The sequence below is a fragment of the Myotis brandtii genome, unplaced genomic scaffold (assembly GCF_000412655.1).
Source record: "Myotis brandtii unplaced genomic scaffold, ASM41265v1 scaffold191, whole genome shotgun sequence".
NCBI lineage: Eukaryota > Metazoa > Chordata > Mammalia > Chiroptera > Vespertilionidae > Myotis > Myotis brandtii.
Genome location: NW_005357115.1, coordinates 7,840,485 through 7,861,692, shown reverse-complemented (window position 1 = coordinate 7,861,692; position 21,208 = coordinate 7,840,485). Strand labels below are relative to the sequence as shown.

The following is a 21,208-nucleotide window of genomic DNA, read 5'->3' as shown; positions in this document are numbered from 1 at the left end:
ACTAATGGACAGGAACCAGAGAGAACATTTTTGGTACAGAATTTCAGCAGAGCCAGGCTGGTGTGGTTCAGTGGTTTAACACTGACCCATGAAGTAAGTCACTGGTACGAGTCCAGTCAGGGCACATGCCTGGGTTGTGGGCTGGAACCCCAGTATGGGGTGTGCAGAAGGAAGCCAATTGATGTTTCTATCTCTCTATCCCTTTCCCTTATTCTCTCTCTAAAAATCAATAAAAACATTTAAAAAAAAGAATTTCCTCTAAAAATCAATAAAAACATATTTTAAAAAAAGAATTTCAGTAGAACAAAATGAACTGGAATCAGGTCATTGAAACACTGTTACTAAAGTCTATCGAGAGGGCCATGGTAAATGGTTTAGAAACATTGTTACTAAAATGATGTTTTATAATCTGTACTATTTTATACTGTGGTAAAGCAATTTTTGGTGTTAATACTCACTGTCTACAGTAAAAAGTGTCAACTTGAGTTAGCCACTTTCTGTAGTAGATGTGACATATATGAAGAAAAATCCAAATACCTTATCCTGCATACTTAAGGACTATTTTTCATTATTAGCAAATTTAAAAATTACTAAATTTCAACAGCACCGATTCTATTAATGTAGCTATCCAGGTTCAATTACAATTAACATAGAAACAGAACAACAACAACAAAAAAGAAACAGAACAGATGACAGTTTTGCCCTAATAAAATTTAGAAGTTAAAATATTTATCTCTTAAAAAAATCCAAAAAACGCTTTGTAGTCATAGAAATAGCTCAAAGTAACAAATCAAAATCATAAACCTATGTGTGTGTATAAATGTATATACATATATATGAAATTATCAGAAAATGAAAACAAGATCACTATGAAACAAGATGTTGGAAAGTTGCTTCTGTCATTCTAAAAAGATATATATAATGAATAAGTTTACTTTTATTACCATCCCTTATACCTTCTGAATAATATAGTCAAACTATACAAATGATATGAAAAAATGTCTCATACAAGCAGATTTGTTCAAATACTTAAAATGCCTTAGTCAATGCACATTTGGAACTGTAATATAAAATATTTAGGCATGGATTAATGGCACATAATAGGTATTATACAGCCTTCTCAAAAGGGTATAATGTGCAAGATTTAATTTCATATAAATTTTGAGATCCATGAAGGTATTTTGTCTCTGTAGTTTTGTTACACCCTTTTTAATTGGGTATACATACACATTTAAGTCATACAAAGCTTGAACGGATTTTCTTTCCTAAATGATCTACCTTTATTTATAATGATGTAATATTCAAAATATTTGCACTAGAATACACTCCATTTGTACTACAAGATTTCTAGAATGCAGTACATTTAACAAGCAAACAAAAAGATTCTCTTATTGCAAGTGTGTCAAAATGGGTGTTAATCCATAACACATTCTATGGCTATATCCTCTCATTGGATAGTTTCTACTCAACAAAGATAGCTAGTGGCTAATATTTAAACAATGGTTGCAATGCACTCTGGGAAAGAAGAATTCAGTAAATGCTAAAGTTTTTGGAAAGTAAAAAAAATTTCAAAGATATTATAATAGGAATTGGAGTGCTTTTAAATGAAATTACATCACAAAATGGCCTTTTCTACATCTTATAAATCTTTGCTGTACTCTCTGCCTATGTAACCAAAAGGAATATTCTAGGCATCTAGGGTCTTTTCTAATTTATATTCAACTTTGTCATGCTTCAACAAAAAAAATTAAAAACAAAAATTAAGACAAAATTAAAAATCCAAATATTATCCTACTGGGTTGCATGTGTCAGGAGAGGAGTATGTGAGAGACTGAGCAAAATTTTTAGCTACATCAGCAGTTGATTACAGACTGAAAAAGAAAACGGAGTTGCCAATTATTACATTTTGGCATAAAAAGAGAATAAAAGATTTCTCCTACAAGTTTCAGATAGAAGCTATGGATTTTCTTGTATAAAAATTTCAAAAATCTTAGAAACACATCACAAAAATTATGCTTTTAGGAGTTCAAATCATATTTATGGTTGGGCATGATCCTAATAGCAATTATTTAATGAAAATTAAAAAACAAACAAAAATGCTTTGAAATAAACAATTAGCATCCCCTCCCTCCCCTCCCCGAAAACAAAAATAAGTCCATATGGCTTTGATATCCCTTGTAAAGAATTAAGTAGAACAGTATTGCCACATTTTAAAATAATTTCACACTAACAGGTATTTCTATTTTTTCCGCTGCTTTTGATTTTGTGTCTTTGCAGTACTTATTAGGGAACCCAGACATGTACGAATTCCAGCAAGGTGGAGTAGAGACCCAGCTGCCTCTTTGAGCTCCTCATCAATTTCCTGACATGACATTTTTCGCATCTTTTTGCCTGGCTGCCCCTTTGCAGAGTTATCTGCACAAGGCTGTGATACATAGCCACTGTCTCCAAGAGGATCATCTTCGTAATCAACATCTGTATCTTCTTCACTGTGAAATCCTTCACTGCCATCACTTCCCACATGACTACTCTTTGGGATAAATTCATATACTTCATCCACAGAAGACAGAGAAGACACGCTAGACCTGGATGCGCAACGCTGTGCTGCCATGCTATTTGCACTGTAATTGTGGTCTTCTTTTGGATCAATGCTGGTAGCTAAAGAATCACTCTCTTGTAATCGCATAGCACTGCGATGATTAAATGCATTGCCATAACTCCTTTTTTTCTGCATTGCTGTTTTAAGAGAAAGAGGCTTCTCACCTGTGGAAAATAAAACTTTCAATAGGTCAAATGCATTTGATTGCAAAAACAAGCCATTTAAAACAACTATATCATTCCTGAACAGTAAGACAGTAAGGGCTGTAAAGTTGGAATGTTTTGTAGGTTCTTTAAAAAAAACCACAAAAAAAACCCATGTCTGCTGGCACAGCTCAGTGGTTGAGCATTGACCTATGAACTAGGAGGTCACAGTTCGATTCCCAGTCAGGGCACATGCCCAGGTTGTGGGCTCGATCCCCAGTGTGGGGGCGTGCAAGAGGCAGCCAATCAATGATTCTCTCTCATCATTGATGTTTCTCTCTCTCTCTCTCTCTCTCTCTCTCTCTCTCCCTTCCTCCCTAAAATCAATAAAAAAATATTAAAAAAAAAACCCAGACCAACCATATTATTCTGTAGGTATTAATCTGAAATATTTTAACACCACTTAATGATATGTCTTGACCTTTCCAGGGAAAATGGAATTATTTTGAACTGCTTGCACAGAATGCCTCAATATGTATGTCACCACTACATTAACTGTACCATTACAATGGTTTGCTAACCATCTCCTGGTTGGTATTTGTAGGTTGTTCCCAATTATTCATTACTACAAATAACATTGCAATGAAAATTCTTCTAGATGCCTTTTCTCACACATATGCAAATATTTTTTTAGGAGAAATACCAAGATATGGCATTATTAAGTAAAAGGATATGCACATTTAAAGTTGCAATTGGTATTTCCAAATTGCCCTCCAAAATGGCTGGACCAATTTTTATCCTACAGTCTATGACAATACCCTGTTCCCATACTTAACACTTAACACTATAAATCATTTAAATTTTTCATAATTACATGGGCAAAAAAAGCATCTCAATATTGTTTCATATTGCATTTCCTTGATTTCTAGAGAAGTTGCATATCTTTTCAATTGAGTGTTGTCAATGTGTATGTCCTCTCGAGACCCATCTATTAATATATTTTGCTGGCTTTTTTGTTGAACTGTTTTCTTACTTCTTTTTTAAAATATATTTTTATTGACTTCAGAGAGGAAGGTAGAGGGAGAGAGAGACAGAAACATCAACAATGAGAGAGAATCATTGATCGGCTGCCTCCTGCATGACCCCCACTGGGGATCGAGCCCACAACCTGGGCACGTGCCCTTGACCGGAATCGAACCCAGGACCCTTCAGTCCCCAGGCCAACGCTCTATCTACTGCAGTGGTTCTCAACCTTCTGGCCCTTTAAATACAGCTCCTCATGTTGTGACCCAACCATAAATCTATTTTTGTTGCTACTTCATAACTGTAATGTTGCTACTATTATGAATCGTAATGTAAATATCTGATATGCAGGATGGTCTTAGGCGACCCCTGTGAAAGGATCGTTCTACCGCCAAGGGGTCGCGACCCACAGGTTGAGAACCGCTGATCTACTGAGTCAAACCAGCTAGGGCTGTTTTCTTATTTCCTATTTGTAGAACCCTTTTAAATACATATACTCAATATGAATCCTTTCTTTTATATAGTATAAAAAAATGTCCTCCCAGTGTTTTGCTTGTGTTGCTTTTCTTAAAGACTTGTTTTGTTGTCAGAACTCTAAACATTTGATGTCTAATATAATTTGCCCATCTTTTTCTTTCACGCATTTTGTACTTTTATCTTTTTTTTTTAGTTTATTTTTTATTGTTGACTAGAGGCCCGGTGCACGAAATTTGTCCACTTGGGGTGGGGGGTGTTCTCTCAGCCCAGCCTGTGCCCTCTCGCAGTCCGAGAGCCCACGGGGGATGTCCGACTGATGGCTTTGACCCACTCCCCTAAGCCGTCAGCCAGACATCCTTAGTGCTGCTGCGGAGGCAGGAGAGGCTCCTACCACCACCGCTGCACTCGCCAACCGTAAGCACCTGAACGTGCTCCCCCGTGGGAGCACACTGACCACCAGGGGGCAGCTCCTACATTGAGCGTCTGCTCCCTGGTGGTCAGTGACCATCATAGCGACCAGTCTTTCTGCCATTTGGTTGATTTGCATATTACCCTTTTATTATATAGGATAGTATTACAGATGTCCCCTATTTTCCTCGCACTTCCCCACTCCACCAGCTCCTGCCCCACCCCAGGTCTTCACCACACTATTGTCTGTGTCCATGGGCTATGCATATAAGTTCTTTGTTTAATTTCTTCTCATCCCCATTCCTCTCCCCTCTGAGATCTGTCAGTCTGTTCCATGCATCTATGCCTCTGGATCTATTTTGTTCGTCAGGTTATTTTGTTCAATAGTGTCCACATATAAGTGAGATCCTGTGATATCTGTCTTTCTCTGACTGGCTTATTTCACTTAGCATAATGGTCTCTAGGTCCATCATGCTGTTGCAAAGGGTAAGAGATCCTTCCTTTTTACTGCTGCATAGTATTCCACTGTGCAGATGTATCACAGCTTTTTTATCCACTCGTGTACTGATGGGTACTTGGTCTGTTTCCAGATCTTAGCTATTGTGATAATGCTGCTATGAACATAGGGGTGAATACACTTTTTCTGATTGGTGTTTCAGAATTCTTAGGATATATTCCCAGAAATGGAACTGCTGGGTCAAACAGCAGTTCCATTTTTAATTTTTTTGGGAAAACTACACACTTTTTTTTTTCAATAGTGGCTGCACCAGTCTACATTTCCACCAGCAGGGTACTATGATTCCCTCTTCTCCACATCCTCACCAGCACTTGTTGTTTGTTGATTTATTAATGGTAGCCATATTTAAAGAAGGCTTTTCCTATTCCAAGGTTATAATTATACTTTCCTATATTTTCTTATTTATAGCTTTCATTTTTACTTTTAAATCTTCAAGCTTAATTTCTAAATACACTATTTATTTCTTCATTTCTTGGTCAATGTAACATGATCTATCATAGCATTAATCTCAATCTTTCAATTGCTCACTAAAGAAATGGAAATATAGTAAAACAAAAATTAAATTATTCGAATAAAAATACAACTTAGCTGGAAAGAATAATTTGCTGTAACATTTAAATATCTTGCATTCTAAATTATAATGAAAAAGGCACTCACAAAAATGTATTTTAAAAAGAAAAGCATGATTACTTACATTCTAGAATTCCTTGTTCTATAGAAGTATTTAAGAGCATCATTGCAGTGGCAGCATCAATATCAGATTCTGAAAAAGGAAAACTAACAATTTTAATGTTTTTTATTATAGGCATTTGCATGCACCCAAAGGTAACCAACATTAAGATTTTGGTGTATATTCTAATTTTAAAAAAGACTAGTGATGGAAGGAGACTTGACTTGGGGTAGTGAACACACAATACAATTATGAAGATGATGCATTATAGAATTGTGCACCTGAAACCTATGTCATTTTATTAATCAATGTCATCCCAATAAATTCAATAAAATTTTGTAAAAAAGAAAAAAATTTAAACAAAATGAGGTACATATTTTGCCATCTGCTTTTGTTCACTTAAAATTATGAACAGTTTTGTGATTAGTATTGTATATAGGAGGGTTGACAGGTATAGAGATAATAAAAGTTTTATTCTTTAATTATTTACAATGAAAACATAACCCTGAACTCCACTTCAATAAGGTTTGTCCTTAAACAAACTAAATTACCTAGGAATGTACATTAAGGCATTATTACGTTTTAACATTTAAAAAATATCCTTATCTATGCATATCTGCAGTTATAAAGTAATGCATTAATCACATGCTAACGGAAATAAAAATAAATGTAATTGGGCAGTCTGGATCATATGAATCTACAAATGCTAAAGGAATAATTATTGCTGGCACAAAAAATATTAGTACTAATGTCTTTAGTCATAATTATATATAAGCCTATATGTACTATAGGTTTATATAATACTCAAGAGGTCAAACATAATTATGAATATTCCATAAGAAAAATGGGCTGGTAAAACCAGCAGGTTCTACTCCAGATAAGGTCATTTTGCTCTCATATCTATTTTTCTACTGAAAGGTCCTCTCCATCTTAGTGATCTATTAATCTGAATAACTGCACTCAATAAAAGTGAAATGGTATAACCTAAAATGTCAAGGAAAAGTTAGAAAATATTTAAACTTTTTAGATTATAAAGGATACGTTTAAAATAAGACTCAGACACGAAACCTCCCATTTCTATCTCAAAGCTAGAAAATTTTTATTATCCCAGTTTTTCATTTTACTTGCAATATCTAATTATAAAGTTATTTTAAATAAAGTCATAAAGATACTGACTTGTTCTTCCCCCAACTTTACTGTAAATTCCGTAAATGCAGGCAATGTTTGTTACTGTCTGTACGTAAATCAGAAGATGGTTGCTATGAGGGAGTACACATAATATTAGAGCTCTTTTCCCTTAAATAAAATGTGACCTCATGAAACAAAGTCTCTACATGAACATCTTTCCAATTAGACTGTCAGCTTCTTTAGGGTAGGAACATTATCTTACCTTCTGTCTTCCATAATATCAATAGTAGGTCCTTAATAAATGTGGAAAGAGTAAGTATATTATATCTTTCCCTCCTTTCCTTAAACTGAGTACCACTAAATTACTAACTAACATTGAGCACTTTCAATCATCTTGGCATATTTTAAGTATTATTAACTCATCTAATTTTCACAACTTTATGATATGTGTACTATTTGTACTTCCATCTTAAAGATGGGAAAACAGACACAGAGGAATCTCTAGGAATGAGAGGTAGGATTTGAACCTTGGTGGTCTACCTCCAGAACTCTGGCCCTCAATTTTTACTCCATCATCAACCCTTAATAGGAAATTCTGCAGAAAATTATAGAATATATTGGAAATTCTTGATTCTGTTATTCATTCAATAAACTAAGTGTCCTGTTATAAGCCTGACATCATTTCATACAGCAGAAAACAAAACAGGAAAATCCCTAACCTCTCAAAACACAAAGAAATAATTAAAGTACAGTAAGCCAGAGAGTCATAAGCACTAGGGAGAAAAATTAAGAGAAAAGGGAGATACTGAGAAAAGTGGTTACAATTTTTAATACAGAGGTTAGGGAAGAGGAGAGGGTAACAGTTGAGCAAAGACTTCAGGAAGGTCAGAGAATGAAGAAGCCATGTGCATATCCGAAGGAAAAGCATTTAGGCAGAAGAGCAGCAAGTGAAAAAAAAAATGGAATCAATGATTCCCACATGTCATAGCCAAGAAGCTAGCAAAACAAAGACCTCTCCTATTCCTTTTAGAAAGAGACTTGACTACAACTTTGACAGAGTTCAATATTTTAACGTGTCTTTGAAGTGAAAAAGGTGCAGCCGCTACTAGACCATATTGTATCTCTGTGTGAGTTGGAAAAAAGGCAACTCTGTCTCCAGGTGAATGCTTCCCTGTATCAAGGCACACAGCTTGAAGACTGGAAGGTGGGCTGGATTTCAGACCCCACTCTTTCCTCAGCCTGGTGTCCTTATGCAGGATACAACTTGCATGGCATTATGTAAATGTACAGAGATTTTCCTGTTCCATGAAATAACTTTTCTTTTAATAGAAAAAGGTCTTCCTTATTTCCAATTTTATATATATATGAATGATGTGCTGGGGAAGGAGCAAATCTAATACTGAAATTCATTATAAGGAAATAATTTCAGAAAATTTATAATCTTATAAAACTTATAATCTTATAAATGTAACATATAAAACCTTATTAAAATTTAGTATACCTCTAACTTCCATTACAATTCAAGGAGTCATATTTCTGAACACTATACCTAAAACTAAAGAAAACTGATAATAGGCTTATCTTGGCAATTATAAGTAAGCTGCATGAACACCATTTCTTTTCTTAGTTTTCAAATATTTAAAGTGATAACAAAGAGAGGCACTATTTTTGTAACAGTAGAATAATAGATGTATTCCTTAAATAGATTTATTTCTTGTAGAGAATTTATTATACCTAATTAATTTGAACTCTCCCCATAAAATTAACTTTATAGAACCAAAAACTTCTTTGCAAGAAGATTTTATCTACATTTGATTTGTTTGGTTTAGAACATTTATAAGTATGCTTCCCACAATGCCTTGCCAATTAATGCTAACTCTGAATAAAAGTTTAACTTCACCATTAAAATATTCATTAGAAATAGAAACCATAACACTTGGTAATCAAGAACACCTGATTATTAATGATTTGTCCAAGATACAATTTGAACTTCTTAGAACAAAAACTCCCTGTACAGCTTTACAACAATTTTTTTTTAAACCTCACCTGAGGATATGCTTTTATTGATTTTTAGAGAGGAGAGAGAGGGGAAGAGAGAAACATCGATGAGAGACAGAAACATGTGAGAGAAATATCAATTGGCTGCCTCCCTATCTGCCCCGACTGGGAATTGAATCCCCAACCTAGATATGCTCCCTGACCAGGGATCAAAACCCACCACCTTTTTGGTATATGGGACAATACTCCAACTAACTGAGCCATCTGGCCAAGGCTACAACAATTTTTGTTTATAGTACCCAATCTGTCTTGGTATTAAAATTAAACTGAAGACTTATTTATTGTCACAATGAAAACACCTCATATTTTTGTTATGGAATGTGGAATTTATGAAACTTATAGGCTAGCAAGAGAGTGCAGTAGAAAGCAGGTTACTGGGACTAATTCAGATTGCTAGCCCCCCGAAAATGTCTCATTTTCCCTATAATTTTTTTCATTGATAAGTATTTAACACTATTTTAAACACATACTATTAGCTATATTACCTAACATACCCAGTTCATGAAGAAAAATATTTTTGTTTTTATATGTCTTTTGTATATATTTTCTGACACTACTTAGATTAAGCAAATAATTCACTTCCAGTTGAAAGTCATTTGTCATTAGAACCATGAAAGTGATCCAAATAGTGATTTTAAAAAACAACAGTTCGAAGTCATATTATTTCCCTTTTTAGCCTTCCTAGTTCTGATTGGAGTTCAAAACATATTACTGATTTAATGACTGGTTCAAATAAATTTGTCAATAGTGTGAACTCCCACATTTCCTAAGCCTTATTGCTGTGAAATTAATAATAGTTGAGAAAAAATTTAAAAGGCATAAGTTTTAGCCCTGTGAAAGTGAGGACTATAAGATAAGTTTCTATTATCTGATTCTCAGTCCATTTGCTTAAGGAATGATATGAGAAGCACAGAGGCAGAATTTAAATGGACATAAGCGCAACAATAAGTATAAGAAGATTTACTGCCTCCATCAAAACTAACATACACATTTACAGAGCATCCAAATGGAGATGCTGTCTCTTGTGATTCTTTAAAGATTCTTTAGGAGAGCAATTTCAATAAATTACAACACTTCAAGCTGCCTGGACCATGGATTTACTTTCATTTCAATAAAGATACAAATTATGCTAATTTGCAATCTTAAATTGAATTGAGATTTGCACTTAGCCTCTAACATTACCATTAACTATCTAAATTTTATATCTGTTGTAGTAAACTAGTGCTTATGTATAAATACTAAAATCTACTACTAGTAATTAGAATGTAAGTTCCATTTTTGTCTGCATTGTTTTTCACTGATGACTTTACTACAAATGCACAGCACACCAAACATTGACAAAAAAGGTTTTGTTTTACTATCTCAGTATGAGATTCCTGTGCCACCTGCTACTGTTATACAATACTGTAACATAGATGCTAGTATATATAATTAGTCATTTTAAGGCAGTGGTCGGCAAACTCATTAGTCAACAGAGCCAAATATCAACAGTACAACGATTGAAATTTATTTTGAGAGCCAAATTTTTTAAACTTAAACTATATAGGTAGGTACATTGCTATTAACTTAATTAGGGTACTCCTAAGGCTTAGGAAGAGCCACACTCAAGGGGCCAAAGAGTCGCATGTGGCTTGCGAGCTGCACTTTGCTGACCACGGTTTTAAGGTGAACAAGAGAGACAACTACACTTTTTTATTTTATTTACTAGAGGCCTGGTGCATGAAATTCGTGCATAGGGAGTGTGGGGGTCCCTCAGCCCAGCCTGCTCCCTCTCACATTCCGGGACCGCTGGCTCCTAACTGCTAGACTGCCTGATAGCCCCTAACCACTCGCCAGCCTGCCTGATCACCCTTAACCGCTTCTACCTCGGCCCCACTCTTTCTCTTCTAAGAGGCCTTTCCTGAGTTACCTCTAAGCTTAATTTGCCATTCACTTCCTTTCCCGCCAGTGTACTCTGCATCATTCTGGCCAACCTTCTTCAATTAACTTTATGTTTTCTGAGATCAGGACCTGGATCTCTCTCATCTCTGTATATCCCAAAGTGCCCACTATAGTGTCTAGCACTGCGTAAGAACTCAACAATTACTTGTAGAATAAATAACTATTTATTCATTTAGCATTGTATTTTTCAAACTTTTCCCCAGGAAATATAATATCTAGAGAGAACAAAAAGCCAATCTCCTCAGAATTCTATGAAAATGCCCTAAAGCAACCTTATTTAAATATACATTTTCTTAAGTTTTGGTGAAGTCTTTCGTTTTTCTCTTAGACTTCATATTCTATTCCAGGCTAGATCTGCATTTTTTTTTTTTTTTACCTCAGAATATCAACACCTTCCCCACCAAGTTACTTCTTATTAGGGGAATAGGTCTAAGACTTATGAGTACAGAGATGAAGGGAAATAAAGTGTTAGCAGCACTGGGGAGATGATGCATAATATATATAAATCATTAAATGAAAGGGAAGTACCTACACAAATTATAAAAACCGGGATTAAAACTAGCAGGAGAAACTTGTGAAAGTGTCTGCTCCCCAAAGGGAATTTAGAAGCAGAATTTAGATGATATGAGATAAGAACAAGACAAGATTCTAAATAAACCCCAGAATTCAGAAAGAAAATGTTCTCAAAATGTGTATATGAACTGAGCTTGAAAGAGTGCCAGAAATTAATGAGGTAATACAAAGATAAAGGAAGTTTCAACAATACATAAATGTAAAGAGAAACCACATATACCCATTAGGTAATAGAAAAATGGATACTTAACTTATGTTAAACCAGAACATATCTGAAGTGGACTCCATATACACTAAACTTCTTTGCAAAGTTCTCTTAAACTTTTCCACATTCTCTCCATCCCTTGTTTTTACAGACCAACATTATACTGCTTCCTATGCTCAGCTTAGTGAAATTCCAAAGAGACAGTGTGTCTCTGATATACGGAAATGCTTTTGGTCTATGAATTTCTATTTTTAAAAATCATAGAAATTTATCTAGGCTCCAAAGCAACAATGCTAGAAACTTTACATTAACACATTACTAATCTCTAATATCAATTATGAGTAGGGGAAAAACCCACTAAAATTCAGAACTTTTAATATACTTTCAAAAAGAAGTTTATAAAATTTTATAAATTAACTTATTGTCTTCTTAAGTTCTTTTAACTTAAATAAACTATAAAAATCATTTTGAACTTTATTTAACTCAGCGGTTGGCAAACTTCTGTAAAGGGTCAAGTAGTAAATATTTTAGGCTTTGTGGGCCAAGAGGCAAAACCAAGGATACAATACAGAGGTCTCTGTTGTAACTACTTGACTCTGCTGTTGCAGCAAATTTCTTAAGTTTTATATTTTTATTTTTTCAACTACTTACAAGTGTAAAACCATCCCTAATTTATAGGCTACGCAAAAACAGGTGGCAGGCCAGATATATTCCATAGGTCATAGATTGCCAACCTCCTATTCTAGTCTAAGATGTACTTTGAGAAATATCTTCAAGGAAAAATACATGTTAAAGGAAATGAAAATGGGATATAAAACAGTGTATATAGTATGAGCCCAGTATTTGAAGAAAAGATATGTCTATGTGTGTGTCTGTGCATACACACAAACATACCTACTCATGAAAAAAAAAGCATAAAAATGACCAAAACAATTGTATCAAAATGTTTACAGTAGAATAAAGGGTAAGTTTTTAGTTTCTCCTTTATAAATATTTTTATTTTTCAAATTTTCTACAATAAACCAATAATTGCTTTATAATTAGAAAAAAAAAATTTCAATCCTAATTTTTTACCTAAAATTCTATGATTTAAAATACTGATCTTATACATACCTTTGAGGGTTTGCACCTGATTCTGCTTGAGTACAGAGCTTAAGTAGTGAGGTGATAAAGAGCCACTGAAAAAGAGATAAGACAAAGTGATTATAAGAATCTTTATTTTGCTTGTTTCAGAACTTAGTCACAAACACAACTAATTTCTAAAAAAAACCCCACCAAACTATTTTTACCTTGTCTTCTTTGTTTAATACTACTCAGTTTAGGAAGAGAATGCCAAAGCAGAAAGAGCATAAGATCAAGATTAAATCACAACTATTTAGATGTTCTTAGGCAAAATAATTAATCTCTTAATTTCTTCATCTGCAAAATAGGAATAATTAAACCTCCCACATAGAGATCCTCTGCCAATTAAATAAGGACAATGGCCGAAACCGGTTTGGCTCAGTGGATAGAGCGTCAGCCTGCGGAATGAAAGGTCCCAGATTCGATTCCGGTCAAGGGCATGTACCTGGGTTGTGGGTACATCCCCAGTAGGAGATGTGCAGGAGGCAGCTGATCGATGTTTCTCTCTCATCGATGTTTCTAACTCTCTATCTCTCTCCCTTCCTCTCTGTAAAAAATCAATAAAAATATATTTAAAAAAAAAATAAGGACAATGCATTTAAAATACTTAGAACAATAAAAACAAAAATTAAAATAAAATAAAATACTTGGAACAATAGCAATACATAATAGTTACTATTTGGTGTTGTATTGGATGCTTAAGTTTGACATTATATCACTATAGGTATTACCACAAAAATTGAAGAGTTTATGAAAACAAATGTTTAAGGAGCACTGAATGGTAATGATGCAAAACAGATTAAGTTCCTGATTTTATTAGTAAATATCATTATCACATTGAAATTTTTATATCCATGAAAAGAGACCAGCAATTTCTTCTTAAATCCAAAGATTAAAACATTTTTGGGACAAACTACTTCTGTTTTTTGGAGTTTGTGACAGTGTAAGAAATGTATTTTTCTAACTAAATTAAAAGTCTATTTTCTCCTCACAGTTTTATATACACTGTATCTCATTCTCTTCCTCAGAATTACCAATTATGAAACGAAAGGGCCACACAAAGGCAGGTCAGCTGGAACTATCATTTTGCCAAATAATGTAAAGGAGAAAATGTTTCTAAAAATAGTTAGGTGCCCTAGTCAGTTTGGCTCAGTGGATAGAACATCGGCCCACAGACTAAAGGGTCCCCGGTTCAATTCCAGTCAAGGGCACGTACCTCAGTTGCAGGCTTGATCCCCAGCCCTGGTTGGGACCTATGTGGGATGCAACTAATCAATGTGTTTCTCTTACATCAATATTTCTTTCTCTCTCTCTCCCCCACCCTTCCACTCTCTCTCTCTCTGGGAAAAAAAAAAAAATCAATCAATGGAAAAATACCCTCAGGTGAGGATTAACAGAAAAAATAAATTAAAAAGTAAACAAAAATGCTTAGTAATGTTTTAAGGTCAAACATTATAACCTTTATGTTGTCATTATTTTATCTACCTATTTTAAGCCATTAATCATTTTTATTTACCTTTAAACATGATAGTTAAAAATGTAAACATGAAAATGCAACATATGAAAGACACAATGAAGTGTGTTTTTGTTGGTATACAAAAAATTGCACCAATTCTCCCATTTAATCTTTTTTTTTAATCCTCACCTAAGGATATTTTTTCCATTGATTTTCAGAGAGTGGAAGGGAGGGAGAGGAGGGGAAGAGAGAAAGTAACATCAATATGAGAGACACATTGACTGGTTGCCTCCTGCACCCAACGCATCCAGGCCAGGGAAGAATCTGCAACCGAGGTACATGCCTTTGACAGGGAATCAAACCCTCTACCCTTCAGTGCGTGAGCCGATGCTATAACCACTTAAGTACACCAGCCAGGGCTCCCATTTAACCTTTAATTTAAAAAATAGCATAGCTAAATAAAACACATAAGTGACCTTCACTGAACTTATCAGTTTCTAAATTATCATTTTTTTAACCAGAACATAAGCACCAACATTAACTAATAAAGATATCAACTCCTAAACAATGAAGATATAATCTCATAACTTCTTTTCTAGATTTCATTTGTAAGAATAAATCACTCAGTTCTTGTTACAATGATCCTTTTACTTACTAATATGGTAAACAAGCTTAAAATCTCTAAGAGTATCCTAGATAATAAAAGGCTAATATGCAAATCGACTGAACGGCAGAACAACTGGTCACTATGATATGCACTGACCACCAGAGGGCAGACGCACAACACAGGAGCTGCCCCCTGGTGGTCAGTGCACTCCCACAGGGAACTGCCGCTCAGCCAGAAGCCCTGAGCCAGGCTCACAGCTGGTGAGAGCAGCAGTTGGCAGGAGCCTCTCCCACTTCCTTGGGAGTGCTAAGGATGTCCAACTGCCGGCTTAGGCCCGCTCCCTAAGCCATCAGTCGGACATCCCCCAAGGGCTCCCGGACTGTGGGACCCCCGAGTGCACAAATTTCATGCACCGGGCTTCTAGTATGTACATAAATTTCAGGATTAGCCTTATTTTTTTACTGTATTTCAGCTACCTATAAAAGTTACCTAATAATATTTTAAGAAACTAGTATATGAAGTGGTGATAATTGTTGCAGCTGGGAGTTCTTTTAACTTTCTCCCTACTTTTTTGTATGTTTGAAAATTTCCACTTATTACTTTAATTAAAAAGGTTTAAAATTTTTCCAAAAATCACATTAACCATTACAGATAACTCTTAAAAATATCTTGACAAAATCTGGCATTTTTAACTCAAATGAATGTACATTAATAGAATTCAAAAAGATTCTAAAGGCTTCTCTAGAAAAAGGAAACCAAATCAGATTTAAGGAAGTCATATCATTTTCAGATGCAATTTAAAATGGGAAAGCTGTAAGACCAATAGGAGTCACTGAGTTTGAAAGCAAAAGGCAAGGAAATACTTTACAACTGTATTTACCCGCAAAATCAAAACAAAATGTTACAATGACAAACAATCATCTTACTTAAACATTTTAAAATATACCTTTAATTTCCTACATCATTAGGTCAGCATTAGTATTGCAGACAATTAAAATGATTTAGTCTTTTGTAACTAAAATCATATAACTGTCTTTAGAGTTTAGTTATAATATATTTAGTACTGACTACATTTCCCAGAATTTATGTTACTTATCTAATATCCTGTTTCCTAATAATACAAGTTAGACTATAAGTAAAACTGCCTTACGCTAATGTCTTATCCATAAATAATTGTCAATAAAAAAAACGCCAAACCCCTACAACTTTGTTGAATTTCTCCATATCATACAGGGAAATCTTATAAAGCACCATTGATACTTATATGGAAGATCCTGTACCTTTCTGGAGATGTTAATGCTGAAGGGAAAGGTTGCTTCTTCAGAGCTTGCATAAGGTTGGGTTTATATTCTGGATCAACACACCATAAGGAACCTTTCCCATTAACCTAGAATAAAATACACAAGAATTAATAACCTGGAACTTTGTGAAAATGATATAACCCCTAGTTATACGGTGACCAGCATGGAGGGCTGTACAAAGTGGCCCTCCACACTTTCCAATGTCAATAAATGTTAGCCATTACTAGTATTATTGTTACTGAAAACTCAAAAAGAAAAGGAAACTTTCTATGCAGCATCATAGGGAATACTTTAGGGAATATGATACTAAGTGAGGCATCAAAGAATAATTCCTATTTTTTAATGGCATCAACAGCAAACAATTTAATGAAGATCATGGCAAATTCCTCAAAGAGTAGTAAGTTCGTGACACAAGTATGGAAAAGACTCTTGTAAAAAATTATAAAAGCTTTGATTGGGTGATTCAGTTTGTTGTTGCGTCATCCTATACAGCAAAAGGTCTCGAGTTTGATTCTTGGTCAGGGCATATACCTGGGTTGCAGGTTTGATCCCTGGTCAGGGCGCGCACAGGAGGCAACAGATAATGTTTCTCTTTCACATCTATGTCTGTCTGTCTGTCTGCCTCTCTCCATCCCCCTTCCTTTCTTGCAATATATCCTCTGGTTAGGATTAAGTATACACACGCGCACGCGCGAACACACACACACACACACACACACACACACACACACACACACACACACACGAAAGAAGCATTAATTCCTTCTCTTAAGATGGTTAAGTTTCAACATTTGAGGGACTTCTGGATAATATGGCTGGCAATGGGCACACAAGCTCAGAGGCCATTAAAATAAATAATCAATGTTAATGGAATCTAAAAATAATGGAATTTGTAGGATTCTGGAAACTAGAGAATCTATTAATAAAAGTGCCTACTAAATTACAAATGGAAGGCGCCTGAAAGAAAGGCTTACTTGATTCATAGTTCCCATAATAAGAAGGAACAGCTTATGAAGAAGGTAAGTGAACAAGATACCTGAAGAACCTCATAATATTATCTAACATGCAGGGGAAAGGCCAGGCTATGAGGTAACTCCTTTGAATAGGTTTGAAGATGCTGCATATTTTACCTCCCTCCTTCTTAAATTACACTACATATTAGTAGATTAGGAATCAAAACAGTCCTGCTATAATTAAACCTGCTTTATGTGGTTCCCCAAAATTATTTGACACAGAACCTCTTTATCCCAGGTAATATTTAAGAAGTTAGTGTTCTGTGGAATGCTGATGAGAAAAACTGATGTAATTAGCGAACTCTTATAGACTATACTTTCCAAATATTAATGGGAAAAAACTATAAACATTGATTATACCATGAAGAAAAATTAATTCCCTTTTAAAGATCCCAATTTTGAACTCCAACACAAAAGAAAATAAAAATTAACAATCTCACAACTAAGTTCGCTGACCACTTGGAAATTTATAACCATTTTTGGATTAAAAAGCTATCCAAACTAAAATTACAGATTATCTAGTATCTAAAGGGTATAAGAAACATTGTTGTATCAAAACTAAGCAGATGTGGCCCTAGCTGAACTTAAAGGCAAAATTATATCCTCAAACACTTTCATTCTTAAACAAGAACTGCAATATCTGAAACAAGCTTTTGTCACATCTACAGGGGAAAAATAAAAAAGAAAATTACATAATATTTTATAATGTAAACATATTATATAAAATCATATAAAAAGAAAATTGATAAGTATATAAACTAAAAATTGGGAAAAGAATAGAATAAATTCAAGAGAGTTTTTAAAAAACCATCAGTATCCCATACATACTAGTTGAGCTAGTCAAATGAAATAACAGAAGGGCCCTGGCCAGATAGCTCTGTTGAAACGTTGTCCTGATGTATATCAAGATTGTGGGTTCCGTCCCAGGTAGGGGCACATGCAGGAGTCAAACAATGTGTAAATGAATGGGCGGAGCAACAAATCAATGTCTGTCTGTTTCTCTCTCTCCCTAATCAATGAATAAAAATGTTTTTAAAAAGGAAATACTGAAGGACGTTAGGAACTGTCATATCACTCATTAACTCTTCCTATTAATTTCCCTATTTCCTTAGCTGAACATCCCTACCTACACATCCTGAACAGAAGCCCGACTACAAGCATATTTCTACAAATGTACCACATTCACAAACAGAACTCCATAGCCATGCAAAGAGGAAGTCCAATGGCAATCTCATCCCACTTCCCCAGAGCTAAAGACTATTCATACAGTGATTAAGAAGGCAAGCCTTGGAATCAGGCTGCTTACTTTAGAAACTGGTTCTATCACTTAACAGCTGTGTAACCTTTAGAAAAATGTATATGTTCTCTGTGTATTAGTGTGCTCAAAATATCTCTATATAAATTGTACCTACTTCAAGAATTACTTTATTATAAGTTAATTCGCATAAAGTGCTTAGAATACTGCCAGACATTCAACCACTCAACAAATGTTGGCTACTAGATATTTTTCTCCACAAATGTAAAAAATCATTTACAAGTATAACCTGTCCTCTCTCCTACCATATGATTTTCAAAACTTCCTCAGAACCTCAGAACTAACTCAGGAGATTAGTGAAATTCAAACTATTAATTTGTTAACCCTTTCTTTAATTTGATTTACATTCACAATTACTTAGACAACAATAAAATTTACATGTTTTCTGTTCCCCTGCTCCCTGTTATTTATATAAAATCTTATATAATATAAGCTATTATAATTGCTGAAGATTTGATGTGATGAATTCTAGAGTACTTCCATTGCCCTAAATCTTTTGCAAGGTAATATTAATCTATTACTGAGGCTCTTTTATCTTTGAATATCGTGTCATAATTATTATGGCAGAATGGCACAATGAAAGAACACTTCTACAGGTTTAAAAACTGAGGTCCTGCCCTAGGCGGTTTGGCTCAGTGGATAGAGCGTTGGTCTTCGGACTGAAGGGTCCAAAGTTCAATTCCAGTTAAGGGCACATACCTCATTGCAGGCTCCTGCCTGGCCCGAGGGTTTGTGCAGGAGGCAACCAATTGATGTGTTTCTCTCCCATCCATATTTCTCTGTCTTTCTCTCTCCCACTCTCTAAAAATCAATGGAAAAATATCTTCCAGTGAGGATTAAAAACACACAAAAAATTGAGGTCCTAAAAAACAAAACAAAAAAACACTGAGGTCCTAAACAGTGCTTCTTGATTGGCTAAGTGATAATCAACAAATCATATCTCTAAGAGTCAGTCCTCTCATGCATAATTTATCTGTAAAATAAAAAACCAGGCCATCACTAAGTTGTGATGAGATTCAAAGGTAATTCATATGTAAGTGACAGAGATAAAAAATAAGTTAATACTAGGAGGATATTCTGAAATTGGCATATGTACAGTGAGAGATTATATGGTTTAATAACAGTATATTCTTATTCCTTTATTTCTAAGAGATGAGGTAGTTTTAAAAAACAGTAAGAACAAAAGTCAATTAATTCCAGCCTGGCTGGTGTGGCTCAGTGGTTGAGCATTGACCCATGAACCAGGAGGTCATGGTTCAATTCTTGGTCAGGTCACATGCCTTTGTTTCGGGATTGATCCCCAGTAGGGGGGCATGCAAGAGGCAGCCAGTCAATGATTCTCTCTCATCACTGATGCTTCTATCTCTATCTTCCCCTCCTTTCCTCCCTGAAATCAATTTTTTAAAAAGTCAATTAATTTGGAATAAGAAACAAAGTCAGGTAGTAAAGAACAAGGGCTAAACTAAATTTAGAAAGGAAAAAAGCCCTTGTCTGAGGAAAGGTATGGTAACTGATGTAAGGCAGTGTTTAGCATCCTAGCAACTTAAATACATAGGAAAAGAAAAACCATGGGTGTCCTATCACACTGTAATATAGAAAGAAATATACCACATATCAGGTAAAACGTGTTTTTTTTTCTTTCAGTGGCAAGATACCACATGAACTATGCTAAACAAATATTTGAAATTTTGGGGTTTTTTTCCCCCAAAAGAAGTTAAGTTTTACAAATATACTTTTAGATTAAATGATGGAACTTCTTAAATTAAATATATATTTAGTCACTTGGCCCAAATAATGTTTTGGTGGGGAAACAAAATTATAAAATGTTAGCACCCACAAAATGCTTTGCCCCCAAACCATTCCAGTTTCAGAGAGAAAAGATATATGTAAATTATTTTTGATATATTTACTAAGACAATTATTTTAATAATTCTAGCTATGGTCTATCTTGATATTTCTGAGATTACACTCCTAGACACTGTTTTCAAATTCTATTGTGAGAGAACTGCAAATTGTTTTGATAATGGTAAAATCGCTATTTCCTTGAAATAGCAAATTAAAAGAACTGGTACTGAAAACTTGAAGTTCGGGGCAGTTAAGTATCTTGAATAAGGTCTCCAAATAACAGTCTGGTTTATGTTACCATGGCAGCACTTCCTTTCACTGGGTCTGTTCATGAACTATCAGTAACAAGAGATAAAACTATGCATTTGCTAATCTGTTTTAGAGTCTACAAGAAAAAGGAACTTATTTTTAACTAGCTCACTTCTTAAAAACTTGGCCTCTTCATTATTGTGCTTAGATGATAGAACAAATAATAAAGAGCTTTAGAAGTTAAGAATTGTTTTCAACTAAATTTACATAGAACAAGATAAATCTTTTGTGCAATGGAAACAGGAAATGTGTATTCTCTCATTTACTATTATGCATTTGGAAACACTAAGGCTTTTGGACCTATTTGGTAGAGAAGGATGAAGGTTCTGAAGAAATGAGCCAAATTTTAAAAAGATTTATCTTAATGGAAGTTGTAAATAATAGATAGGGAGAAGGGGCAACGTTCATTATTCCTGAGATTTTTTAAGTACTTGCCCCATACATTTTAGTAGAGTTCCCCCTCTTGACTACCTTTTCAGTGGTTTTTAGAACCACTGA

At 34.6% G+C, this 21,208-nt stretch overlaps 1 protein-coding gene across 2 annotated transcripts in view; it reads right to left on the bottom strand.

The window, feature by feature from the left end:
* Nucleotides 1-262: 262 nt before the first annotated feature.
* The window catches only part of FOXN2 (forkhead box N2), a 37,611-nt gene continuing 16,665 nt past the window's right edge, over nucleotides 263-21,208 (bottom strand). For both annotated transcript variants that reach the window (XM_014538482.1, XM_005864810.2), the window contains exons 3-6: nucleotides 16,208-16,314; nucleotides 12,856-12,920; nucleotides 5,862-5,930; nucleotides 263-2,763 (exon numbers count right to left, since the gene is read on the bottom strand). In XM_014538482.1, coding sequence (XP_014393968.1) covers nucleotides 2,240-2,763; nucleotides 5,862-5,930; nucleotides 12,856-12,920; nucleotides 16,208-16,314 — 765 coding nt within the window. In that variant the 3' untranslated portion in view covers nucleotides 263-2,239. The remainder of the gene's footprint in view (nucleotides 2,764-5,861; nucleotides 5,931-12,855; nucleotides 12,921-16,207; nucleotides 16,315-21,208) is intronic.